This window comes from Enhydra lutris, unplaced genomic scaffold, assembly GCF_002288905.1.
Source record: "Enhydra lutris kenyoni isolate GAN:26980312 unplaced genomic scaffold, ASM228890v2 scaffoldscaffold10, whole genome shotgun sequence".
Lineage (NCBI taxonomy): Eukaryota > Metazoa > Chordata > Mammalia > Carnivora > Mustelidae > Enhydra > Enhydra lutris.
The window spans coordinates 6,985,487-7,009,375 of record NW_019154094.1 but is presented as its reverse complement, the minus strand read 5'-3'; the positions used below and the strand labels follow the sequence as shown (position 1 = coordinate 7,009,375).

Here is a 23,889-nt window from a genome sequence, read left to right as displayed (position 1 = left end):
GGGGTCGAGGAGGGAGAGGGATGAAGCCTCGGATAGGCAGAGGAGCGGTTGGGGCGGTGCGCGTTCCAGGATTGGTCTGGCATTGGCTCAGGAGCTAGTGGGGGCGGAGCCTCCCTGATGCCGGGGCTTTCTCTGTAGCTCCTGAGGCTCCGCCAGCACTGGAGACCCTTCGCATTGTGCAGCGAGGGGAGCACTCGCTGAGGTTGCGCTGGCACCCGGTGCCCGGGGCACAGGGCTTCCGTCTGCGTTGGCGACCCGAGGGTGAGAGCTGTCCCCGGGTGCGGGGGAGGACTCAGGGACCAGAGGGGGCGGGGCTGGGGGCGGGGTTGGCGAATTAGGCCAGGTCCGTGAGTAGGCAGGGTCTGTGGTTTGCTGGATCAGTGACAGTGCGCGGAATCAGTCAATCCGGTGGGTGGGATCAATAAAGGTCGGTCGTGCAGGGTCGGGAAAGTGAACAGGGTCAGCGAGAATGGGGAAGATCAGTTAGGAGAGTGGATCCGGTCGGCAGGGTCAGTCGGTGAGGTGGGCAAGTTCATTAATGCTGGTCTGCAGCATCCTTCCACGTGTTTTGGGTCCTCACTCTCATGCCTGCCCCAGGTGGCCAGGAACAATCCCGGGTCCTGGGGCGCGATCTCAGCAGCTATGAACTGGATGGATTAGAACCAGCCACCCAATATCGCATATGGCTGAGTGTTTTGGGGTCAGCTGGAGAAGGGCCCCCCACGGAAGTGACTGCACACACTGGTGAGCCCAGAGAGTCCACTCCTCCCTGGTGTGAGCTTTCCCCCACTGATGACTCACCCTGGTTTCCTGCACCCCATGACCCTTAGTGACCCTCCTGTAGCCCTCCTACCACTCTTGCCCCTGGGGTGACCCCCAGCACGATCTCCCATGACATTTCTTTCACTAACCCAAGAACCTCCTCAGATGATCTCTCCCCTTTGGGTTCTCAAGACATAGACTCTGATCCCTGGTCTTTGATACCTTTTTCAGAGTCACCCCGTGTCCCAAGAACTGAACTGCGTGTGGTGGACACTTCAGTCAACTCAGTGACCCTGGCCTGGATTCCAGTGTCTGGAGTATCTAGCTACATCCTGTCCTGGCGGCCACTCAGACGCCCTGGCCAAGGTGAAGTGGAGGCCAGGTTTGGGATAGGCTGGCAGTTGGGGCTCCACAGGAGGCCTCCCGTTTAACCAGGTTTTATCCTCTGCAGACATCCCTGGGGCCTCGCAGACACTTCCAGGGATCTCGAGCTCCCAGCAGGTGACGGGGCTAGAGCCTGGCCTCTCCTACATCTTCTCGCTGATACCCATCCGGGAGGGAGTACGGGGTCCTGAGGCCTCTGTCACACAGATCCCAGGTATGATAGGCACAGTGGGAGGGGCCTAAGGGTGTAGCCAGATGGGCCAGACACTTCAGTAACTCAGCCCCCTTCCTGCAGTGTGTGCGCATGGCCTGATGGATGTAGTGTTCCTGCTGCACGCCACTCAGGACAATGCTCATCGTGCAGAGGCTGCAAAGCGAGCCCTGGAGCGTCTGGTGTCTGCACTTGGGCCTCTCGGGCCACAGGCAGTGCAGGTTTGGTCCCAGAGACAGCCAGACCCCTTCCGATCCCAGCCCTTCCCCCACCCAGGCTTCACAGCAGCTATCATTAGGCCCCTCTACCAGTGATCCAGGCTGTATCCCAGCCCTCCCCAGGCTCCAGATCTCCCCTTCTGCTGCTTGGCTCCTTATCCTACCTACCATCACTGCTGACTCCCCCAAGTTCAGGTGCAGTCCCACACCCTGAGCTCTGTATCTCCCCCCACAGGCCATGTCATTCTTTTTTTTTTTTTTCAAGATTTTATTTATTTATTTGATAGACAGAGATCACAAGTAGTCAGAGAGACAGGCAGAGAGGAGAAAGCAGGTTCCCCACTGAGCAGAGAGTCCGATGCAGGGCTCAGTCCCAGGACCCTGAGAACATGACCTGAGCTGAAGGCAGAGGCTTTAACCCACTGAGCCACCCAGGCACCCCCAGGCCCTGTCATTCTTGCTTTGCCATCCTCCCCAGGCTCTGTGTACTCCTCCCACCCCAGGTTGGCCTCCTGTCCTACAGTCATCGGCCCTCCCCACTGTTCCCACTGAATAGCTCCTATGATCCTGGCGTCATCCTGCAGAAGATCCGCAGCATCCCCTACGTGGACCCAAGTGGGAACAACCTGGGTAAGGAACTACACTGGACGTGGACTCTGGGGGCTTCCCCGCGGGGAGCTGGTGGTCCCTGGCTTCTGACATGTTCTTTCTCCCAGGCACTGCTGTGGTCACTGCTCACAGGCATCTGTTAACCGCAGATGCTCCCGGGCGCCGCCAGCACGTACCAGGGGTAATGGTTTTGCTAGTCGATGAGCCCTTGAGAGGTGACATCTTCAACCCTATCCGTGAGGCCCAGGCTGCTGGTGAGGAGGAGGGCCAGTGGGGATGGGGCCTGGGGACAGCCTGGCTCTGGCGCAGTTGTCATGCAGACTGGACCCCTCCTTAGGGCTCAAAGTGATGATTCTGGGCCAAGCTGGAGCTGACCCAGAACAGTTGCGTCGCTTGGTGCCGGGCGTGGACCCTGTCCAGACTTTCTTTGCTATGGATGATGGTCCAAGCTTGGAGAGGGCAGTCAGTAGTCTGGCAACATCCTTGTGTCAGATAGGCTCGGCCACCCAGGTTTGCAAGGGGCCTCCGGGGGAGGGGTTGCTGGCGGGGGAGGGGGCCTGGGGACCCTTGGTAGAAGAGCCCGGCCTCCAGGAGATCTTATATCCACAGCCACAGCCAGAACCTTGCACGGTGCATTGTCCAAAGGTAAATGTCCAGAGTTGAGAGGGTGGGTGAGGGCCATACCCGGGGCCGGCCCCCCTGACCCTCATTGGACATATCTTTCCCCAGGGCCAGAAGGGGGAACCTGGAGAGAGGGTGAGTGACCCTAGTTAGAGGCAGAGAATGGTTGGGGGTCAATGGGGCTGGGGGAAGGCTGGTGGTACAGAGCTCACTGATCACCCTTTCTAGGGCCTGAAAGGACAAGCTGGGCCTCCTGGCCCCCCCGGCCTTCCGGTGAGTGCCTCCCCACACCTGTCCTCTGCTCCCTGACTGGCACATAGGCTCCTTACCTGCTTTCTCCTCTCAGGGCAGGATTGGTGTTCCTGGCCCCCAAGGGCCCCCAGGGAGTGCTGCTGCAAAGGGTGACAGGGTGAGTGGAAACCACTGAGGTTCCCCTAAGACACTCCTGCAAGTGTCCTCTGGGCTTTTAAAAGACAGAAAGAAAGAACGGGGGTAGAACCATAAGGGTATTCCCAGAAGCCGAAGTGGACGTTGTAAATCGTACCAGAGACTTCAGGAAAGGGCCTCAAGCAGAACAGCCAGGGGAGTTTTGAGATTTCCCCCAGAGAGCCTGGGTGTAAGTTCTAAATCCCAGAGGCAGGGAAGGCCCTCTGCCTCGTCACTGCCCTTGTGCCCAGGATGAGGCCCCATTGAGCTCAGAAGGGTGGCTTCTGTGCCCCACTGCTCCGCCCCAGGAACACTTGGGGACCTGTGGGGTTCTGGGCTCCTCCAGCAAACCAGGGGCATGAGGGAGGGCCCCTTCCTGCCCTGACCTCTTTGCCTCCTTAGGGCTTCCCTGGGGCAGAGGGCCCTCCAGGCAGCCCTGGCCTCCCTGGGACTCCGGGAAGCCCTGGCTCAAAGGTAAGCAAGCCTTGCCCTTGCAGGTCCCACGTTGGGACAGGCTCTTTGCTTGAGTGGGTGGTGGGTGTCTGACTGTCCTGACCGCTTCCATTAACAGGGTTCCCCAGGGTGGCCTGGTCCTCGCGGAGAACCAGTAAGTTGTCTTCCCTTCTTTGCTTATCCAGTATCTTCCCAGAGTCCTTTCTGCAGGGTGGGGGGCTGTGGGGGTGTGCAGCGTCGGAGCACCAGTGCCCAGGCGTCACCCTTTGCTCTATTTTGTCCTCAGGGAGAGCGAGGACCTCGAGGCCTGAAGGGGGAGCCGGTAGGTGCAGGGGGGAGGGAGGGAGCCAGGTGGCCCAAGGAGGAGCAGGCTGGACACTGTGCAGGGCCTCCCACATGATAAGGGATAGCTGAGGCCCCTCGAGGGGCTTCTCCTGCCTCAAGGCTCCCATACCCTGAATCCTCTCCACTGCTTTCTGTCCTGCAGGGAGAGCCTGGACGAGTCACTGGAGGCGAGGGCCCAGGACTTCCTGGGCAGAAAGGGGACCGTGGACCTCCGGTAAGTTCCAGGACGTGTGGTGGCAAGTGATATGTGGTGGGGGACCAATGGAAGGCAGGGTGGGAGCAGGGGTCCGTGGGGACATACTTTACACTTTATCTCTTCCATCAGGGCCTTCCTGGATCCCGTGGCCCACTGGGGGACCCAGGACCCCAGGGGCTTCCCGGACTTCCTGGAACAGCTGTGAAGGTGACAACATGACCCCTGTATGGTTTCATGACCTCCGTGTGCTCTAGTGATCTAGTGACCCCATTTGAATCCTACTAGTCACTCTTACTCCATGTAACCCTTAGCGTCCCATGACTCCTCAGTGCCCCCATGACCTTCGTGATCCGATTTGTCCCTGACCTTCACCTTTCCCCTTACATTGGGGAGTGGAGCTGTAGTCCAGGGTCATGGGGCCATGATCTGTCTTTCAGGGTGACAAAGGCGATCGTGGGGAGCGGGTAAGTGAGGGGCAAAGTGTCCTGGGGGTGGCTTGGTATTTGGTTCTCCTTGGTCGTCTCCTCACCTGCTGTTCTGTCTCAGGGCCCTCCAGGACCAGGTGATGGCGGCACTGGTCCAGGCGAGCCTGGGCTGCCGGTAAGGGAGCCCTGAGGCTCTGCTGGGGAGCTTGGGGCCATGCTCAGGGGTGTGGATCCTGGGGCTGGGGCTCCGCTGGGCAGTGGCGGGGGGTGCTTGGCCTCATCGTTTGGGGCTCACATTTTTATCCACTTTCTCCTAGGGTCTTCCTGGAAACCCCGGACCCCAAGGCCCAGTTGGCCCCTCCGGAGAGAAAGGAGAAAAAGTAGGAAGCCTGACCCCTTGGTGTCCCAGTTCTGGGGTGGGGGCGGAGGCAGGGGCAGGGTCTTCTACTCATCTGTTTCTCCTTCAGGGTGACTGTGAGGACGGAGCCCCAGGTCTCCCAGGACAACCTGGGAGCCCGGGTGAGCGGGTGAGTGTAGGGGCAAGGGTTCTGAGGGAGGCCCCAGCTGCCTTGACCTCCCACCCTCTACGCTCTCCTTATGCCCAAACCCAAATCTCTGAACCCCTCCTAGGGCCTACGAGGACCTCCTGGAGACATTGGCCCCAAAGTAAGTGCCATTTTGGGGGGTCAGGTGTGGAACGTGACACACTGGGTGGGACTGCTGTAGGTCTGGGGGCAGTGTGGGGGTGTCAGGAGAAGAGGATTCTCACCAGGTCAGAGGCTGTGGCTTCCAGGGCAGGATGGCTAGAGGTTGAGACACTTTCTCTGGGGTTTGACAGTCAAGGCACCCTCCCTGTCTCCCCTTAGGGTGACAGAGGACTGAAAGGAGCTGAGGGTGAGGCCGGAGAGAAGGTGAGTGCACCCCAGGGGTCTTTCTGGGCCCCAGAGGGTCTGGGGTCAGACTCAGCTCAGAGCTGTCCTGTTCCATCAGGGTGAACGTGGATCCCCCGGCCCAGTGGGACCCCAGGTGAGCCCTCTGACCCCAAAGCCAGTGCCCAGCTGACTCGAGTTCTGTGCCCCTTCCTGCTTCTGACTTCTCAGCCTAGACTCCCCCTGCCCCTCCACCTCTGCTCACGTAATTGCTGCTCATGCAGGCTCTAACTCTCAACCCCTGGGACCTGCTTTGAACTAATTGACTCTACTGAACTGACCTTGACTTCCACTGACGTGGTCTCTGTCGTCCCGCTGAGTTCGACCCCTGCCACCTGAATCCTGGCCTTTCGCACCCTCTCTCCAGCACCCTTGCAGTCTCTAGCCCTTGTTTGCCATGATCTCCCGCCCTCACACCCTGGACCAGCATGTCTGCTCTTCTTCCCCAGGGGCTGCCTGGAGTGGCTGGACGTCCTGGACCCGAGGGGCCCGAAGTGAGTCTGTGACCGTGGTGGGACTGGGAGAGGGCTTTTCACATGTTCCTCCCACTCTGGCCACACTTTTTCCACATGCAGGGGCCACCAGGACCCGCCGGCCGCCGAGGAGAGAAGGTGGGTCATTGCCTGGGGACTGGTCCTCTCCCTACCCTCCCATCCCTGCTCTATACTAGGGATTTTGGCAGGTGGGACACTGGGAATGTAGATTCCTAGGTGGGTCTCTGACCCATCCTCACCTCTGTCCTTTTTCCACAGGGGGAGCCTGGTCGCCCTGGGGACCCTGGAGTGGTGAGCAAAGGGAGGGCGGGGCTTTGGGCACAGCTCCTTGCACACTGGCCTGTGTGTAGACCAGTGTTCCAGGCCAGGACCCTGTAACCTCAGGGACCTGGGCAGGCTAAGAGCTCTGTGACTCTCCTTATGCTTTAACACACCTCCTGACTCCTGGCTGTCACCTGTGACCCTGTGACCATCACATAGGTCATTGGCTCCTTGTAACCCCTGCCTGGCTCCCAGCCGGGCAGAGATGTTGGGACAGAGATGAGCTCTGTGACTTGTAGTTCGATATAACCCCATCCCCAGTCAGTCACAGTACTGCGGTGCCCAGGTGTGGCCAAGTGTGTCTGTTCTATTTGTTTTCAGGGACCTGACGGTGCCGGTGCCAAAGGAGAAAAGGTAATTTTGGCAAGAGGGAAAGGAGGCTGACACAGGGCTGAGGTCAAGGTCATAGGGCCTGCTGGAGGCCCCTGAGGGGCAGGATTGCTGGATCAGGGCGGCGGTGGGGGCTGGTTCCTGGGACTTGGGGCTGGTGCTGATGGTTGATGGCCTTTGTCACCTCTAGGGAGATGTGGGGCCCCCTGGGCCCAGAGGAGCAGCAGGAGTCAAAGGGGAGCGGGTGAGTGAGGGGACAGTGTCTAGGGGGTCGGGCAGGTGAAGGCTGTGCTGCCTGACTTCTGATCCTTCCGTCCCAGGGCCCACCCGGCTCGGTTCTTCCTGGAGACCCTGGCCCCAAGGGAGACCCTGGAGACCGGGTGAGTAAATGTGGGATTGTGGGGGTGTGACAGAAGGAGATGAGGTAGTACCTGGGAGCTCCAAATGAGTCCCGTACCCCCCTTCCATGCCCTGCAGGGTCCCATTGGCCTCACCGGAAGAGCAGGACCCCCGGTGAGTACCTGTGACCTTGGGTAACCTGGAGGTTTCTGGGGTTACCACCCCCCAAGAGTTGGCTGCTACCTGCGTCCCGGTCACCTCACTTCTGCCTCCTCCACAGGGTGACTTGGGGCCTTCTGGAGAGAAGGGAGACCCTGGGAGGCCTGGCTCTCCAGGACCTGTTGGCCCCCGAGGACGAGATGTAAGAAAGCTGGAGTTGGGGGAGGGGGTTTCTGAGGGACAGGGGAGTAGGGTGTTGTCAGCCTCATGGGGGATCTGGGGACCAGGGCTGATTCTCCTGTCTCACAGGGTGAAGTTGGAGAGAAAGGCGACGAGGGCCCCCCGGTGAGACTCCTTCCCTCGAACCCCTACCCTTGAACTAGGATCCCACTGGGCAGGGGACGCCACCAGGTCATCCAGTCCATTCCCCTGCCTTCTGTCCAGCTGGGGCCAGGCCCTTCTCTGCCCCTTCTCCCTGAGTCAGTTTGAGTCCAACCCACCTGCTCAGTGTGGCTTTCTCTCCGTCACCAGGGTGATCCAGGTTTGCCCGGAAAAGCTGGCGAGCGTGGCCTTCGGGTGAGGCTGGCAGGGCGAAGTGAGGGGCTGCTGGAGAGTCTGGAAGGAGGCATGGGGTGATGGGAAACTCTGACATGGTTTGGGGGTGATGGGGAACCTGGGGCAGTATGGGGGGGTGGGTCATGGGAAGCCTGCGACATGCTGGGAGGGCCTGTCTCAGGCCAGCTGCTCTTCCCAGGGGGCACCTGGAGCTCGGGGGCCTGTGGGTGAGAAGGGAGACCAAGGAGATCCTGGAGAGGATGGACGAAACGTGAGTCCTAACCCCTGACCCCAACTTCAACCATCCGGTTCCCCGCCCAACCCTACAATGCTAGGTCCTCACAATTTGCTGGGACCCCTTCATCACAACCCCCAAAGGCCTCCAGGATCCCCATGAGTCCTCAGTTTGTGCCCCAAACTCCCTGAAACTGCGGGCTATCTTTGATCCTGATGCCCTGAATCTCTGCAGGGGAGTCCTGGACTCTCTGGACCCAAGGGGGACCGCGGGGAGCCGGTGAGTAGTGCCAGTGTCCTGGGCTCTGGAGGAATGCAGATTTCCAGTGTTTGGTCTGGTCAGTGACCATGTAAGGGCCCTGAATGTCAAGGTGGGGAGCACTGATGGCCACCTCCAGGCCCGACCTGCCTTCTGGGGGTTGGCATTGGGGTGCTTCAGGGAATCTAGGAGCAGAATTGAGGCTGGGGCAGAGCTGAACCATGCCCTGGGACCTTGGAGCTCCTTATTGCCCATAATCATTTCCTTCCCCAGGGTCCCCCAGGACTCCCTGGACGGCCGGTAAGGGTTGAGCTGAGTCTGGTCCACTGTCCTCTCCCTTGCCTGCCCCTGTTGATGCTGTATGGTGTCCCTTCACTCCTTCCAGTGGGATGGGATGGCTCCCGTGTCCCCCATGGCCTCCTGATAGCTCCAGTGATCCCACAGCCCCTCACTGGCCCCGCTTCTCCTTGTTGAACCATTCACCAGCCATTCCTCCCAACAGGTGGAGCCGGGACTTGGAGCTGGAGAGAAGGTATCAGGGTCTGGGTGTGGAGCGGGGCTCAGAGCACAGGAAGCATCCCAGTGCCTCCACGACTGGGCATGCCTGCGACCGTAGGGCTGTTCCTTCAACAAGCTTGTCTCTGCCACAGGGAGAACCTGGGGACCGTGGACAGGAGGGTCCTCGAGGACCCAAGGGTGACCCAGGCCCCCCTGGAGCCTCTGGGGAGAGGGTGAGTGTGATTGGTCCCTGGAGGAAGTGTGGGTCTGGGAAGGCCTGGTCTGATTTCTTCCTCCCCTTATCCCCAGGGTGTCAGTGGACTTCGGGGGCCCCCAGGCCCGCAGGTGAGTGATGCTCTTTGCCCCTGCAGCCTCAGTCCCCCTCCTCCCCTCACCTCTCATCTGACCTTATTCTCCCCAGGGAGACCCAGGTGTCCGAGGCCCAGCAGGAGAGAAGGTGAGAGGACAGGGAGGGTTTTTAGCCGTGAGCCAGGCTCTTAGGTCTGTCTTATCCTTTGTGGCCTCTTACCTCTCTTTTTTCCTCAGGGTGATCGGGGTCCACCTGGCCTAGATGGCCGTGGTGGGCTAGATGGGAAACCAGGAGCCCCTGGCCCCCCTGGGCTGAACGTGAGTTGTGACGGTCATTGCCTGGTCATGCCCGCCTTCCCTTTTCACATGACCCCAGCCTCATCTGGGTCTTCTTGGTCTTGAGCTCTGGGGACAGATGGGGTATTTGTGGCTTCTCCTAGACCCCTCCCGGGTGGGGGGTATGAATGCCTCTCAGGCCCTGAGTTCACAGGAACTAGTGGCCGTGTCAGCAGGTGGTCCTCCTGAGCCCATGATCACTGTAGACTCCCTGACTTTGAGTCTCTCCTCAGGGTGCTACGGGCAAAGCTGGAGACCCAGGGAGAGACGTAAGTGATGGGAGATGTCAGGATGGAGGGCTCATGACCAGCTCAGGGTCATCACATTGCAGCATCAGTGGGAGCAGTGGGAGCTGGTCCAGCCCTGTGCCTGGCAGGCAGGCTCTAGCAGGGTCCAGCTTTCTGACCTTCTCTGCCTTGGTCTGAGGAGGTCCCCCAAGTCCTGGAGGTTCTTCCCTGGGGAGTTTTAGCAGGGGACCCCTAACCAATGGGGTCTCTGCCTCAGGGGATCTCAATGAAACTTCCAAATTTTAGGGGTCTCTGCCCTCAAGGAGGATCTCAGTGGGGTCCTCCCCAGTCCATCGGTGTGCTTTGGGGGCTCTCTTAGTGGCTTTTTCAGTCCTAGCAAAGACTTTTTCCAGGGGCTTCCGGGCCTCCGAGGAGAACATGGCCCCCCTGGCCCGCCTGGCCCCCCTGGAGCCCAGGTGAGACTGAGATTTCATGGTACCCTTTCTTTTTTTTAAAAGTTCATTTACATACTTCTTTAAATGACCTCAGTAATCTCTACACCCACCGTGGGACTTGAATTCATGATTCTGAGTTCAAGAGTCACACGCTACCAATTGCGCCAGCGGGGCACCCCCTTCCTGCCCTCCCCCAGGCCCTGACTCCTGATCAGTGATCTGTCCCCACAGGGAAAGCCCGGAGAGGACGGCAAGCCTGGCCTGAACGGGAAAAACGTGAGTGTCCAGAGCAGACACAGGGACGGGTGCACATAGCCCAGGTGTGCAGACACACAGGGGCCACACACGCAGACCCCTGCTGAGATGCGTCCACACCCACGGTCCTACCCCGGACCCACACATACTCCCTGAAACACATCCACGTGCACACACATGCAGTCTTACGGATGGTGAGCCACGGGGCCACGCTAACCAATGCCCAGATGGGTTGACAGCTGCCACGATCACACACAGCCACGGGCACAGGCAAAGAGCCATGGGCACAGACGGAGGGGTGCAGACGTACTGGTGTGAAGCCACGTTCAGGGATACTTGGAGATGTGTTGGCACGCAGACACCTCCACCCCGCCCACATAGGTGCCAAGATGTATGTGGAACCTGGGCCACATGTGGACTTGCGTTGAAGTATGGTGAGACACACATCCAAGGCTCTGGCGTGTGACACACGCAGTTATATCCACAGTCACTCGTACGCATATGGCCAGATGTATCGAGATGACACGCACAAGACTTGCGGGCAGATCCTGGGACATACAGATGATTCTCAAGGCACCAGGGACATGTGGACACATGTCTGTTCCACATAAACGTGTATGTGGCCATATGTAGACGTGGGTGAAGGCGTACAGACAAAGACACCTACTAAGTGTCACCTGCCAGGACACACAGACAGACCCATGCACGGCTACACACGCTAACGCACACACGTGCACACACATGTCCAGAGGCACGTAGATGTGGAGCTACATCTGGAAAGCCAGAGATGAGGCCATGGGCAGTTACCTGCGAGGTGAGCAGAGCCCCGTAGGTGTGCTCTCCGAGTGCCACAGTGCACTCTGACGGTCACAGGCCCTGCTCTGAGCCACGGAGGCTTGGAACTACCGGCCCAGACATAAGGTCATCTGAGGCCCGCCACGCCAGTGTCTTGCAGCCAGACAGCAATGAAAGTGAATTTGGGGGCTGATGTGAATCTTCTGCCCACAGGGAGAACCTGGAGACCCTGGAGAAGATGGGAGGAAGGTAAAGCCCCTCACTTGGAGTCTGCTTTGGCCCCAGATTAGGGCCCTGTGTAAAGCGCTCTTGTCTTCCTCAGGGAGAGAGGGGAGATTCGGGTGCCCCTGGGAGAGAGGTGAGTGCTGGATTCTTCTGCAATCTGATCCCAGATCCCGACTCGGCAGTGTCCGGCAGACCCCAGGGTCTCAGGGTCCTGATGCTGGCTTTCTCCTCCACAGGGTCGCGATGGTCCCAAGGGTGAGCGTGGCGCTCCTGGTAGCCCAGGACTCCAGGGCCCCCCAGGCCTCCCAGGGCAGATGGGCCCCTCTGGGCAGGTGAGTACCCAGGAGGGGAGTTCCAGGACTTGGGAGCAACAGGGGCCATTGTGCTCCCACCAGACACCCTCCTGGGATGCCGTGATCCTATGTGACCACTTTGTGTTCTGTCCTATCTCAGGGTTTTCCTGGGGTTCCAGGAAACGTAGGCCCCAAGGTGAGTGTGGTGCGTATGGTGCATATGGTGGGTCAGGGGCATGGTGAAGGCTAAGCAAGGTTGGGGCATTTCTCCCACCTGATTATTCTTCCTTCTCAGGGTGACCGTGGGGAGACTGGACCCAAAGGGGAACAGGTGAGGTCCCTACCTTTTTCACATGTCTAGGCATCTGAAGCTCGCAGCTAGGCACACACACTTCCCCCAGAAACTGGGTCCAGCAGTTTGTCTCTTGGTGTCTCCAGGGCCTCCCTGGAGAGCGCGGCCTGAGAGGAGATCCTGGGAGCATAGGGGTGAGTGAAGCCTCGGGACCCGGTCCTTGACTCGAAGCTGCAGGTGTGAGGGAGCCGCCCCTCCCCGCTCCCCCTTGTCACGAGTCCCCACGGGTTCTGTGCCGTGCACTCAGTCCCCTGCCCTCCTGGGGTTCCCACAGCCGACATTTGGGGTGCCGGGCAATGGGGACATGCCAGGGAGGGGCTTCTAGAGCCCCGGGTCACCTGCACCAGTGCTAAAAGGTCCTGTGGGCCAGAGGCCTGGGGAAGAAGGTATGGAAGTTTCTCTGAGGGCCGCCCCTCACCCCAGCTTCTGTCCTCAGAATGTGGAACGGTTGCTGGAAACGATTGGCATCAAGGTAGGTTGTTTGGGGGCTGGGAGTGGGGACGCATGGGGAGCCCCATGGAGCTAGTGGTGCCCACATGGCCGAGCTGGGGGAGCCTGGGTGGGTGCAGGGTCAGGCCCTGTTTCTCCAAGACCTTGCCATCACTCAGACGTCTACCCTGCGGGAGATCACGGAGACCTGGAATGAGAGCTCTGGCAGCTTCCTGCCCATTTCTGAGCGGCGCCGTGGCCCTAAGGGGGAGCCAGGCGAGCGGGGGCCCCCCGGCAAGGAGGTGTGTGTATCCACAGGTTGGCGGGGGCGCCCTGGGGACAGCGTCATTGCGCAGCTGGCCACACATTCACTCTTCTGTTCACCCAGGGCCCCACCGGCTTCTCTGGAGAACGCGGGCTGAAGGGAGATCGTGGAGACCCTGGCCCTCAGGGGCCACCAGGCCTAGCCCTTGGAGAAAGGGGCCCCCCCGGACCTCCCGGCCTTGCTGGGGAGCCGGGAAAGCCTGGCATTCCTGGGCTCCCAGGCCGGGCTGGGGGCACGGGGGAGGCAGGGAGGCCAGGAGAGAGGGTGAGTGAGGCTAGCTAAGGAGGGCTGGGGATGTGGGCCCAGGAGGAGCTGGACGCCCCATGGACATGACTCCGATGTTTGCACCTCAGGGAGAACGGGGAGAGAAAGGAGAACGCGGAGAACAGGTGAGCTGAGGGGGCTTCCAGGGCAGGACTGCCTGGGCGCTGTGCTGGGACAGCCCTGCCATTTCCTTCTTCTCTGCAGGGGAGAGACGGCCCTCCTGGCCTCCCTGGACCTCCTGGGCCCCCTGGCCCCAAGGTGATCATCCCAGCCCTGCCCTAGGCCTGTGACTCTTGGTACCACAAGGCCACCATTAACTCAGGCCCCAGAAGCTCCATGTGGTGTGTCTGCCCCAAACCACTGGGGGATCCTACGAGCAGGGATGACCCCTCCATGACTCTGTGACAGATGCCTCTCTCCCTTGTGACCTTGTACGTGTAGGTGGTTGGGGAAGAGCCAGGGCCAGGACTCTCTGGAATGCAAGGACCCCCTGGATTCAAGGGCGCCAAGGTCAGTGTGTGGGATCAGTTGGGGGCCCGCCCTCTGCCCTGGCACCAGGGCCTAGCTTGACGTGTCATCCCTACAGGGGGAGCCAGGCAGTGATGGCGACCGAGGCCCCAAGGGAGACCGGGTGAGGCCTGCCCCCACCCCACACCGTGCTTTCCGTTCCTTTAAGGGAGCCCACGAGGGGTGGTGTGTCTGTGGGTGCACGGTAGTGACTAGGGGCTCAGGACCTGCCTTTCTCCTTGCAGGGTGTGCCGGGCCTCAAGGGAGACCAGGGAGAGCCTGGACAGAGGGGTCTTGATGGCAACCCGGTGAGTCTGCGCCATGGCCCAGCCCCCCAAACCCCTCCACCAGCCTGGCCCATGCCAGCCCCAATCTCTTACAGAGCAGTCTGGCATGGAGTCTGCACTGCCTGGGACTGTCTGGGGGAGTGCCGGGATGGGGAAATGAAGAGGGACTGTGTGGCCTTAAATCTGTTCTCTCCAGGGCCTACCGGGAGAGCGTGGGGTGGCTGGACCTGAAGGGAAGCCGGTAAGTGGTGGGGGGGGCGCAGCCTGGCCCGGGCTCCTGGGGACAGCTGCTCTGTGCCATGTGCTGGCTACTCTGGGCACATGTCACTAGTGACAGGGGCGTCGTGCCCACGAGCCTGGGCATGAGTGCAGACATGTGACATATGTGTGTGTGTGTGTGTGTGTGTGTGTGTGTTTATGTGTGTGTGTGTAGGCCAGTATGTATTATCCCTGAGGAACAGTCCTTGGGTGCGGGGTGCGGGGTGATCTACACCTTGGGGGGGAAAGTGGCAGCCTACAGGTGGGCTCCAGAAGGTGGGAGCAGGCCCAAGTGAGGCCCAGAGTGAGGGTCAGCAGCCCCCTTCTCTATCCAGGGTTTGCAAGGTCCGAGGGGGACCCCTGGCCCAGCGGTAAGTACCCTAGCATCCTCCCCTGCTCCTGCCCTTATCCTACCCCATCCCACAGGGGATGTACTCCCTGAGTTTCCCTGGTGGGCTGGCACTGGCTCCCCCTCATCGGACTCCTTCTCTCTCCAACAGGGTGGCCATGGCGACCCTGGGCCACCCGGTGCCCCGGTGAGTCACAGGAGACCACAGCCTGGTGGGGTGGGCTGGGTGTTGGTCCCCACTGATGAGCCTGGCCTCGTTTGTGTGACTCCCCAAGCCTGGGCAGATAACTCTGACCCTGTCCCCCAGTCTTATTACTTTTTTCTAGGGCCTTGCTGGTCCCGCAGGACCCCAGGGTCCTTCTGGCCTGAAGGTGAGTACGGGTATGTGCGGGTGTGTGGCTGACAGGAAGAGGCAGGTCATCGGAGCCGGGTCCACACCAGAGATGTTGTTGCCCTGCAGTAGGGCTGAGCACCGTGGTGTCCTCTCCCTGGGGCCTTTGCTCATGGACAGGGGCTGAGGAGTCTCTTGTCCTTCTGTGGGTGATGCGTTCTCTGGGTTTCTGGCAGGGGGAGCCTGGAGAGACCGGACCACAGGGACGGGTGAGTGGCCCAGCTCATGGGTGAGAGCCACGGGGAGCTGGGTGCATAGGCCTCGCTCTGAACTCTTTCTTCGCCCAGGGTCTGCCTGGACCCACTGGAGCCGTGGGACTTCCCGGCCCTCCTGGACCTTCAGGCTTGGTGGTGAGTGAGGTCCCTGCAGGGACACCGTGTCCTGCCCTCTGAGTCCCACGTTCTCTTCTGTCCCCCTCACATCTGACTTGTCTCCCTCAGGGTCCTCAGGGGGCGCCAGGTTTGCCTGGACAAGTGGTGAGTCCTGGGGGTGGAGGCCGGGCTCCAGGGGTCACGAGTTGGCAGGCAGGCCCCTGACAGAGCTCCTCCTTCGCAGGGGGAGACAGGAAAGCCGGGAGCCCCAGGTCGTGATGGTGCCGGTGGAAAAGATGGGGACAGAGGAGCTCCTGGCGTGCCGGTGTGTGTTCCAGGGGGAGGTTCGCTTCAGGCTTGTGACGGGTGCCTATGTGGGGAGGGTGAGGAGAGCAGGGCCCCAGGACCAGGGTTGAGGGGGAGGCCCTGAGTCCTTCTCTCTGCTCTGTCACAGGGGTCACCAGGTCTGCCCGGCCCTGTTGGACCTAAAGGAGAGCCTGGACCCATGGGGGCTCCTGGACAGGTGATCCTGACCCTGACCCCGATCCTCTGTGCCTCACCGTGTCTAATGCTGGCCTCCCATCCGGGATGGCAGATGGGGCCGGGGAGAAGGCAGGGGAGGAGGTAACTCACTGGGCATTCTCCGTAGGCTGTGGTCGGGCTCCCTGGAGCAAAGGGAGAGAAGGTGAGTGTGGGGGAGTCCTGGGGGAGGGGCCAAGTGCTGGAGGCCGAGGCATCTGCCTGACCCGTGTCCCAAATCAGGGAGCGCCTGGAGGCTTCGCGGGAGACCTGGTAGGAGAGCCGGTGAGTGTCGAGCCTCCAACAGCATTGTTCACCCATCTGCCTGACCCTCGGCTTCCGTAATAAGGGTCGCATTTGACCCTGGGCCTCGTGCCTCCTTCCTTGAGTATCCTCTATCAGTGACCCCAGTGCCCGTGTTGTTTCCTGTCCCTCTCTACAGGGGGCCAAAGGTGACCGAGGACTGCCAGGGCCTCGGGGTGAGAAGGTGAGCTGGGCCCGGCCCCAGGGCCAGAGCACTGGGTTGAGGGGGGCCAGGTCAGGTGGCTAGACCCCCTTACCACCCTTTCTGTGCAGGGTGAAGCTGGCCGTGCAGGGGAGCCTGGAGACCCTGGGGAAGATGTGAGTCTGGGGTCTGGGCAAGTCTGAGCTTGGGAGGAGGAGTGCAGTTGTGGACCTGAGGCTGCATTCCCAGGCCTGTGCACCTTCCAGCATTCAGGATCCTGCTCCTGGGGGCACACAGGGATCAATCCTCTTGGCTTCCATGCTCCCGGGGTGGGGGGGTGGGGGCGCCATCTTTGCTTCCTGGTGCCTGTTTCCGGTCTCCTGCTCCTCGGTGTGTCTGAGCGCATGTGTGTGGTTCCTATCCACTGCCCCCAGGCTCAGGACACAGCACAGTTCCTGGGGGCTTCTCCTTGGTCACCTGCTTATGCTTCCCGGGTCCCCTGGCCCTGGAGTTCCGGCTCTCAGCTCCCTGAGCTGGGGTGGCTCTGAGTTCCTGTGCTGGCATGCTCCTAGGATGTCCCATCTGTGCTCACGTCCGAGGTCCCCGAGCCCCTGGTCCTGTGTGAGCACTACGTGTCTGTAGTCACGCCCGAACTCCCTGTATCTGTGCTCACAGCTGAGCTGCCCTCTGTGCAAAAAACCATGGTCACCTCTGAGCTCCTGTGAGTCAGTCCTTGTGTACATGTCTGAGTCCTGTGTCTCCAGGAACACATCTAAGCGGCCCTGGGAATATTCTTGGGCCACGTCTCAGCTCTGGGTTCATCTTCCTCCTCTTAAGTGCTGTTTATTTCACTATTTTAGGGTCAAAAAGGGGCTCCTGGACTCAAGGGTAATAAGGTACGTGTACCCTGTAGTGTCTCTGGTGGAGGTCATGTTCCTGAGACTCCCTGGGCCTGACCTGACTCTTCTCTCCCTTAAAGGGTGACCCAGGAGTGGGGGTCCAGGGCCCTCCTGGGCCTGCTGGTCCTCTAGGTCTGAAGGTAAGTTGATGCCCCATCTCCAGTGGTGGGCAGTGGGCCAGGAACCCGCTGGAAGAGTGGAGAAGACTGCGTTCGGGGGCTAGTTCTGGGAAGGAGCCCTGTGGGGACCGCGCCTCCCTTTGCTGTCTCTGTTCCAGGGAGATGTGGGCCCTCCCGGCGCCCCCGGTGCTCCTGGTGTTGTCGGATTCCCCGGTCAGACAGGCCCTCGAGGAGAGATGGGTCAGCCAGGCCCCAGTGGAGAGCGGGTAAGCATGCTGGGAGCAGCTTGTGGGGACTTGGTGAGTTCAGGACCTCTGAATCTGGTAGTGGGTGAGCAGGTGAGGAGAAGGGAGCCCAGGCCCTGCCTCGGGGGCTCCCAGTCTTGGAGGGGCCAAGGGGGAGGAAGGTCCCCAAGTCACCCTCTGCTGCTTTCCTTCATTGTTCCTGTAGGGTCTGGCGGGTCTCCCTGGGAGAGAGGGAGCCCCAGGTCCCTTAGGGCCACCTGGACCACCAGGGTCAACGGTGAGTAGAAGAGCCCCAAGGTCCCATGTGTCTGATTCCTGCGGGTTGGGGTCTGTCCACATGGGGACTGGGACACACTGCATGGCTGGGTGTGTGCGTGTGCCTTTGAGGGGCACAGAACCCTCACCTTATTCTGCCCGCAGGGAGCGCCCGGGTCCTCTGGACTCAAAGGAGACAAGGTAGACGGGACAAGGCTGCTGGCTCCCCTGTATCCATCACCCCCCATACCTCTGCTGACCCCCATCTCCCCTACAACCTTCACTGATCCCTATCACCCCTTCCCACCTCCACTGAACACTGTCACCCCCTGCAACCTCCACTGACCCCCGTCACCCCACAACCTCACTGACCTGTCACCCCTACAACCTCCACTGATCCCCATCACCCCCTGCAACCTCCATTGACCCCTGTCACCCCTCCCGCCTCCACTGACCCCCTCACCCCTACAACCTTCACTGACCCCCACCATCCCTACAACCTACACTGACCCCCGTCACCCCCTCCCACCTCCACTGACCCCTGTCACTCCTTTTGCCTCCACTGACCCCAATCACCCCTACAACTACTCCACTGACCCCCATCAACCCTCCTGCCTCCACTGACCCCTGTCACCCCTGTAACCTCCACTGACCCATCACCCCCTCCCACATCCACTGACCCCTGTCACCCCTCCTTCCTCCACTGACCCCTGTCACCCCCTCTCACCTCTACTGACCCCCATCACCATATCTGTCCCCCTCTGTCCCCCACTGATTCCCTTTGGATATCCCTGGAACCCTTTTGTTCTCCAGGGAGACCCTGGAGCAGGTCTGCCCGGGGCCCGTGGTGAGCGTGGGGAACCAGGTGTCCGGGTATGTATGTCCTGCTCTGCAGCCACGGCTCCCTTTAGCACAGCTCTCACTTCTGATTTCCAACTTCTGAGTCAATGAACTTAATGTCACCTTCCAGGGTGAAGATGGCCGGCCCGGCCTAGAGGGACCCCGAGGACTCATGGTGGGTCCCCTTGGGGAAAGAGCCAGCGATGTGCCTTCTGTCCCCTGCCTATACCCTCTATGCCCTTGGAACACGTTCTGTCCCCTCTGACACTTGTTATGTACTCTCTGGTCCTTTATCTCTCCTATCCCCTGGGTCCCCTGGGTCTTCCCCTGCACCCTGAGCGGTCTCTCCACCAATGTCCCCGAATTCCCTTAGCTCACTGTTGTCTTCTCATACAGGGGCCCCCGGGCAGCCGGGGCGAGCGTGGGGAGAAGGTAAGGATGGGGGCAAGAGCCCCTGGGGTGAGTGGGTGTGGGGCTAGATCCTGTAATGCAGGACCTGGAACCCCTCTGCTTTGGAGAGATTCACACTCTTCACCCAACAGGGTGACGCCGGAGCCTCAGGGCTAAAGGGTGACAAGGTGAGTGTGGGCACAGGGGAGGGCAGAGGCAGCGACTAAGGGTGCTCTGGACCCCTCTGACAGCCCCCTGTCCACTCAGGGTGACGCAGCCATGGCTGTGGGGCCCCCAGGGCCACGGGGTGCCAAGGGGGACATGGTGAGTAGATCTGGCCCATGTCTAAACTGGGTCTCTCTTCGGTGTGGGAGGGACTTCTCGGGGGGCTGGGCCAGGGGATCCGAGAGCCGAAGCTCAGACGGTGAGGACCCTCCAGCCCCTGATCCTGACTTCTGACCCCCGACCCAGGGCGAACGAGGCCTTCCAGGCATAGATGGTGACAAAGGACCTCGTGGAGACAGTGGGAACCCTGGAGAGAAGGTACAGGGAAGAGGGTGGGGTACTCTGTGTGGGGTCAGGAGAGGGTTTCTATGGGCTGTGGGGGCTCTGTTGAGGGTCTGTGAGGATAGGAGGGGAGGATGGGGGGCTTTTGGGGAAGGGTTAGAGGGAAAGAGGTTCAGGAGGCTATAGCGACGCTGTGGGGTGGCTGAGAGGATGGGGGCTCTCTGGAGGGGTCGAGGACCTCCATGTGAGGTCATCAGGTAGCTCTGTGGAACATAGCTCAAGGAGAGGCCCTCTGGGAACAGATAAGGGGCTTCTCAGGGGTCAGGGATACTCCAGGTGGGTTTGGGGGCCCCATGGTAGGAGGGAGGGACACAGATCTGAGAGCCTGGGCTGAGAACTGAGCCCCACTGGGGAAGTGGGTGGGAGCAGCTCTGGCTATAGCTCCCCTCACCTGGCAGGTTCCTGTCATACTCCAAACCCCCAGCCTGGTCTGGTCCTGATTGTGCCCTTCTCCTGGTCACACCCACAGGGCACCAAAGGAGAGCCTGGTGACAAGGGTTCAGCCGGGTTGCTGGGAGCTCGTGGACTCACGGGACCCAAGGTCAGCCTCACCCCAGGCATAGACCCAGAACCACTCATCACACACATCTGTCTTGTGGGTGTCCTCTGATCGTTGGATAGCTTGGATAGCAAGCCTCCCTTGCTGTTGGCCACATGTGTGTTCTCATGGGATCTGTGTGCAGCCTGGGAGTCCCCGTGAGGCATGGGGGACAGTCACACTGAAGGACTGCCCTCCCCCATCTTTGCTTCCCACAGGGTGAGCCTGGCATTGCAGGGAGCCCGGGTGACCCGGTAAGTCGCCCATGCTCCCACAGAGATGCCCTACCCCACAGGGTCCCTGTCCTCATGTGGTGGCCTTTGACCTTACTGTGACTGGTGCTCTCGTGGTGTGCTCATGCTGCCTGGGGGCCCCCACCTTCACAGTAACTGCTGTGATGATCCCACATGGTGACCCCTGCCCTCGGGAAGCCCTGCCCTTGCAGCAGCTCTGGTCTCCAGCAGTAACTCTCACCCCGTGATGTTCCCTGTTCCTCTCATCCACAATGATTCCCCTGGATCCCCCTCTACTTCTTTGACTTCATATTGACCCCTCTCCTCACCAGGGATCCCCAGGAAAGGACGGAGCCCCTGGTGTCCGGGGAGACAAAGGAGATATTGGCTTCATGGGTCCCCGGGGTCTCAAGGTGGGAAAGGGCTCTGAGGTGTTTTCCTGGCCGGGTCGGGGGGGTTGATGTTGGAGGGCAAGGTATCTGGGGTCAGAAGTCAGATATCTGGGGTCAGATGTGGGGTACTAGGTTAGGGGTTGGAAAGTCAGCGGTTAGAGTGTCTGAGGCCAATTTGGAAAGTGGTTATGTGATCAGGGGCTTGGTTATAAGGTGATCTATCTGGAAGTGACTTTTCCATTTGCTTCTTCCCCACAGGGTGAACGAGGGGTAAAGGGAGCCTGTGGCCTTGATGGAGAAAAGGGAGATAAGGTATGGAGGTGATGGGGATGTGGGTGGCTGCGGGGCCTGGGCCTACGTCTGACCCCTCCACCTGATGCCTACAGGGAGAACCTGGTGCCCCAGGCCGCCCTGGGCTGGCAGGACGCAAAGGAGATACGGTGAGTGTGGGGCACCTGGGATGGGAAGAGGATGGGTGGGCCAGGACCCAGCTCATGTTTTCTCTTTTCTAGGGGGAGCCAGGGGTACCGGGCCAGTCGGGGGCCCCTGGGAAGGAGGGCCTGATCGGTCCCAAGGTATGGGGTCTCTCAACAGTGGTTGTAAGGGGGTCAGAATGGGGCAGGGAAGATCATAGTAGGGTGATGGAGGTTTCATGTCAAAAGGGTTGTGGAGAGTTGGGACATTGCGGGGGTAGAGTGAGGTTGGTCTTGAGGTTTAGGTCGGGGTCACAGTGGGGATTTAGGATTAAGGGAGAGGTGATGGTGAGGAGATGTGTATCAGGGCTAGGGGGCAGTACGGGAGGCTGGAGTGTCCATATAAAGAAAATAGGTGAAATTAGGACAAGGGGTATGATAGTAAAGTCGGGGTCACGGGGAGCGCGGCAGACTGAGGGTCCTGGGAGGGTAGGGTCACAGGTGCTTGGGGCATGGAAGATTGTGGCCATTGGGTCAAGGGGCTTGCGGTTGTTGAGCTGAGGAGGTCAAGGCAGATGGTCTCTCATGCTTCTTTCCATCCCCAGGGTGATCGAGGCTTTGATGGGCAGCTGGGACCCAAGGGTGACCAGGGCGAGAAAGGGGAGCGGGTAAGTTAAGACCAAGGTCATGGTAAGCCAAGGAGACTGTACTTTCTGGAAGTGCTTCCATCTTTGGGGGCTTTGATCACTGACTCTGACCTGTCTCTCCACAGGGGCCCCCAGGAACTGGGGGCTTCCCAGGTCCTCGGGGCAGTGATGGCTCTAGTGGTCCTCCTGGGCCACCCGGCAGTGTTGGTCCCAAAGGCCCTGAAGGACTTCAGGGCCAGAAGGTAAAGAGCTCTGAGTCTGACTCCTGACCCCTGAACCTCCCCAACTTCTGACTTCTGCTGTCTCTGACTGGTCTCTTGGTCCTTGCGTCTGATAGGGTGAGCGAGGCCCCCCTGGAGAGAGAGTGGTGGGTGCCCCTGGAGCCCCTGGGACCCCTGGAGAGAGAGGAGAGCAGGTGAGTGGGGATTCCTGGGCATAGGGCCGGAGACCAGAGTGACCTCTGGTGTCCTTAAGATCGGAGGTCACAGCCAGGTCCCATCCATTGTGCATAGGGGCGGCCAGGGTCCCCCGGCCCCCGCGGGGAGAAGGGAGAAGCCGCGTTGACGGTAAGTGTAGGCCTGGGTGGGCTGGGCCCCACCTCCTGCACCCAGGACCTCCTGGGCCTGGGCCTCTGACTCAGGGCTGTCTCTCCATGCTCCCTGGATCATGGGCCTCCTGTCTCTCCCGTGATCCATGGGTGCCTCATGATCCCCTGTGGTCTTGTGCTCCCAGGAGGGTGACATCCGAGGCTTGGTGCGTCAGGAGATGAGTCAGCATTGCGGTGAGTGCGGCCCAGCCCAGAGCCTCCTGGGTCCCATTCCTACTCCATCCCAGCTCCCCTAGACTGGGGCAGGCAGGGTCCCCAGAACTTAGGGGGCTGGCGCAGTCAAGGAGATGGACAGAAATGGATAGAAAGGCGGAAGGACGCCTGTGCTTCCGGACAGATATGCCGACAGGACTTTCCCATAGGGTCCCTAGCAGCCCGGTGTGGCGGTGCATAGAGGGTGGAGGTGGGAGCAGCCCGCTGGGCGTCAGAGAGTGAAGCTCTGTCTGCTCCCGTCCGTCTGTCTGACTGCTCCCATACCTCCTCCACGCCCCGCGGTTTCTGACTCTCTCTCTCTCTGTCCTCCTTCCTCTCTCTCTGTTTCCCACCCATTCTTTCTCTCCCTCCATCGGTCTCTCTGTCCCTCTCTCCTGCGGTCCTTCTCTGTCCACCTCTGCCTCGCTGGGTGTGTCCCTCTGTCTCTCCCCCTGTTGCTGTTCTATCTTTGTCTCCTGCTCTCTGTCCTTATCTCTGTCCCTGCCCTTCTCTGCCCTCTCCAGCCTGCCAGGGCCAGTTCATCGCATCTGGATCACGTGAGTCATTTTCTGGTATCTTCTGCTCCTGGAACTTTGCTCATCCCAGACCCTCCTGTGCCCATCACCTGGGTCCACTCAGCAGGGGCTTAGCTGGGTGGCCATCATTATGACCCCAAGGCCCTGTGCCCCCTGCTCCAGGACCCCTCCCTAGCTATGCTGCAGACACTGCGGGCCCCCAGCTCCACGCCGTGCCCGTGCTCCGGGTTTCTCACGTGGAGGAGGAAGGTGAGGACAGCTGGACACATGCATGGGGCAGCACGGAGGGCAGAGCGCAGACACGGCATATGTGTGGGAGACCAGGGCTGGCCGCCCTGCCCCCAGGGCCAGGGTTGGGCAGCCTGAACGTGGCCCTGCGGCGGCCTCGCTCCCAGGACCCCTCACCCTCTGTGCAGGTCAGGTTCCCCCTGAGGACGACGAGTACGAATACTCTGAGTACTCCGTGGAGGAGTACCAGGACCCAGAAGCTGCTCCGGCCGGCACCGGTGAGAGCGGGGGCGGGCCCGGAAGGGTTCGGGGACAGGAGACAGACCCCAGTCTCTCTCTGACGGCCTCCGGCCCTGCTGACCTCCTGACCCCCACTGGCCCTAGACCCCTGCCTGCTTCCTCTGGACGAGGGCTCCTGTACAGCCTACACCCTGCGCTGGTACCATCGGGCGGCGGCAGGTGGCACAGAGGCTTGTCACCCCTTTGTCTATGGCGGCTGTGGAGGGAATGCCAACCGTTTCGGGACCCGTGAGGCCTGTGAGCGCCGCTGCCCGCCCCGCATGGTCCAGAACCAGGGAACAGGTATGGGCCTAGCCCTCCATCCTGGACACTGAGCCCATCCAGATCAGGTCCTGGTCAGGGTCTTGGGTCAGGAGCCCCCTCAGACAGGGGGCCTGGGACAGACCCC

The 23,889-nt window shown here is 60.6% G+C and overlaps 1 protein-coding gene across 1 annotated transcript in view; it reads left to right on the top strand.

The window, feature by feature from the left end:
- Positions 1-23,889, top strand: part of LOC111144059 (collagen type VII alpha 1 chain) — a 31,289-nt gene that overhangs the window by 6,856 nt on the left and 544 nt on the right. The window contains exons 20-117 of the mRNA XM_022498146.1: positions 139-261; positions 598-744; positions 994-1,128; positions 1,214-1,360; positions 1,442-1,578; positions 2,079-2,205; positions 2,292-2,438; positions 2,522-2,694; positions 2,794-2,829; positions 2,914-2,940; positions 3,034-3,078; positions 3,152-3,214; positions 3,634-3,705; positions 3,803-3,838; positions 3,971-4,006; positions 4,172-4,243; positions 4,355-4,432; positions 4,663-4,689; positions 4,772-4,825; positions 4,968-5,030; positions 5,118-5,177; positions 5,281-5,316; positions 5,517-5,561; positions 5,641-5,676; positions 6,029-6,073; positions 6,155-6,190; positions 6,332-6,364; positions 6,716-6,748; positions 6,915-6,968; positions 7,045-7,104; positions 7,202-7,237; positions 7,344-7,424; positions 7,532-7,567; positions 7,754-7,798; positions 7,977-8,048; positions 8,247-8,291; positions 8,544-8,570; positions 8,773-8,802; positions 8,921-9,001; positions 9,078-9,113; positions 9,190-9,225; positions 9,315-9,395; positions 9,647-9,682; positions 10,054-10,116; positions 10,327-10,371; positions 11,359-11,394; positions 11,468-11,503; positions 11,607-11,702; positions 11,824-11,859; positions 11,959-11,994; positions 12,102-12,149; positions 12,452-12,487; positions 12,624-12,746; positions 12,833-13,033; positions 13,123-13,158; positions 13,238-13,291; positions 13,475-13,543; positions 13,620-13,664; positions 13,786-13,848; positions 14,024-14,068; positions 14,421-14,456; positions 14,586-14,621; positions 14,761-14,805; positions 15,002-15,034; positions 15,113-15,175; positions 15,266-15,301; positions 15,381-15,461; positions 15,591-15,659; positions 15,786-15,821; positions 15,899-15,940; positions 16,098-16,142; positions 16,232-16,276; positions 16,961-16,996; positions 17,080-17,139; positions 17,277-17,384; positions 17,569-17,640; positions 17,784-17,819; positions 18,432-18,491; positions 18,589-18,633; positions 18,855-18,890; positions 19,001-19,036; positions 19,116-19,172; positions 19,320-19,391; positions 19,885-19,956; positions 20,172-20,207; positions 20,519-20,599; positions 20,837-20,890; positions 20,965-21,018; positions 21,091-21,153; positions 21,597-21,659; positions 21,764-21,880; positions 21,976-22,053; positions 22,151-22,204; positions 22,371-22,419; positions 22,962-22,994; positions 23,136-23,222; positions 23,390-23,479; positions 23,586-23,783. Coding sequence (XP_022353854.1) covers positions 139-261; positions 598-744; positions 994-1,128; positions 1,214-1,360; positions 1,442-1,578; positions 2,079-2,205; positions 2,292-2,438; positions 2,522-2,694; positions 2,794-2,829; positions 2,914-2,940; positions 3,034-3,078; positions 3,152-3,214; positions 3,634-3,705; positions 3,803-3,838; positions 3,971-4,006; positions 4,172-4,243; positions 4,355-4,432; positions 4,663-4,689; positions 4,772-4,825; positions 4,968-5,030; positions 5,118-5,177; positions 5,281-5,316; positions 5,517-5,561; positions 5,641-5,676; positions 6,029-6,073; positions 6,155-6,190; positions 6,332-6,364; positions 6,716-6,748; positions 6,915-6,968; positions 7,045-7,104; positions 7,202-7,237; positions 7,344-7,424; positions 7,532-7,567; positions 7,754-7,798; positions 7,977-8,048; positions 8,247-8,291; positions 8,544-8,570; positions 8,773-8,802; positions 8,921-9,001; positions 9,078-9,113; positions 9,190-9,225; positions 9,315-9,395; positions 9,647-9,682; positions 10,054-10,116; positions 10,327-10,371; positions 11,359-11,394; positions 11,468-11,503; positions 11,607-11,702; positions 11,824-11,859; positions 11,959-11,994; positions 12,102-12,149; positions 12,452-12,487; positions 12,624-12,746; positions 12,833-13,033; positions 13,123-13,158; positions 13,238-13,291; positions 13,475-13,543; positions 13,620-13,664; positions 13,786-13,848; positions 14,024-14,068; positions 14,421-14,456; positions 14,586-14,621; positions 14,761-14,805; positions 15,002-15,034; positions 15,113-15,175; positions 15,266-15,301; positions 15,381-15,461; positions 15,591-15,659; positions 15,786-15,821; positions 15,899-15,940; positions 16,098-16,142; positions 16,232-16,276; positions 16,961-16,996; positions 17,080-17,139; positions 17,277-17,384; positions 17,569-17,640; positions 17,784-17,819; positions 18,432-18,491; positions 18,589-18,633; positions 18,855-18,890; positions 19,001-19,036; positions 19,116-19,172; positions 19,320-19,391; positions 19,885-19,956; positions 20,172-20,207; positions 20,519-20,599; positions 20,837-20,890; positions 20,965-21,018; positions 21,091-21,153; positions 21,597-21,659; positions 21,764-21,880; positions 21,976-22,053; positions 22,151-22,204; positions 22,371-22,419; positions 22,962-22,994; positions 23,136-23,222; positions 23,390-23,479; positions 23,586-23,783 — 6,207 coding nt within the window. The remainder of the gene's footprint in view (positions 1-138; positions 262-597; positions 745-993; positions 1,129-1,213; positions 1,361-1,441; positions 1,579-2,078; positions 2,206-2,291; positions 2,439-2,521; positions 2,695-2,793; positions 2,830-2,913; positions 2,941-3,033; positions 3,079-3,151; positions 3,215-3,633; positions 3,706-3,802; positions 3,839-3,970; positions 4,007-4,171; positions 4,244-4,354; positions 4,433-4,662; positions 4,690-4,771; positions 4,826-4,967; positions 5,031-5,117; positions 5,178-5,280; positions 5,317-5,516; positions 5,562-5,640; positions 5,677-6,028; positions 6,074-6,154; positions 6,191-6,331; positions 6,365-6,715; positions 6,749-6,914; positions 6,969-7,044; positions 7,105-7,201; positions 7,238-7,343; positions 7,425-7,531; positions 7,568-7,753; positions 7,799-7,976; positions 8,049-8,246; positions 8,292-8,543; positions 8,571-8,772; positions 8,803-8,920; positions 9,002-9,077; positions 9,114-9,189; positions 9,226-9,314; positions 9,396-9,646; positions 9,683-10,053; positions 10,117-10,326; positions 10,372-11,358; positions 11,395-11,467; positions 11,504-11,606; positions 11,703-11,823; positions 11,860-11,958; positions 11,995-12,101; positions 12,150-12,451; positions 12,488-12,623; positions 12,747-12,832; positions 13,034-13,122; positions 13,159-13,237; positions 13,292-13,474; positions 13,544-13,619; positions 13,665-13,785; positions 13,849-14,023; positions 14,069-14,420; positions 14,457-14,585; positions 14,622-14,760; positions 14,806-15,001; positions 15,035-15,112; positions 15,176-15,265; positions 15,302-15,380; positions 15,462-15,590; positions 15,660-15,785; positions 15,822-15,898; positions 15,941-16,097; positions 16,143-16,231; positions 16,277-16,960; positions 16,997-17,079; positions 17,140-17,276; positions 17,385-17,568; positions 17,641-17,783; positions 17,820-18,431; positions 18,492-18,588; positions 18,634-18,854; positions 18,891-19,000; positions 19,037-19,115; positions 19,173-19,319; positions 19,392-19,884; positions 19,957-20,171; positions 20,208-20,518; positions 20,600-20,836; positions 20,891-20,964; positions 21,019-21,090; positions 21,154-21,596; positions 21,660-21,763; positions 21,881-21,975; positions 22,054-22,150; positions 22,205-22,370; positions 22,420-22,961; positions 22,995-23,135; positions 23,223-23,389; positions 23,480-23,585; positions 23,784-23,889) is intronic.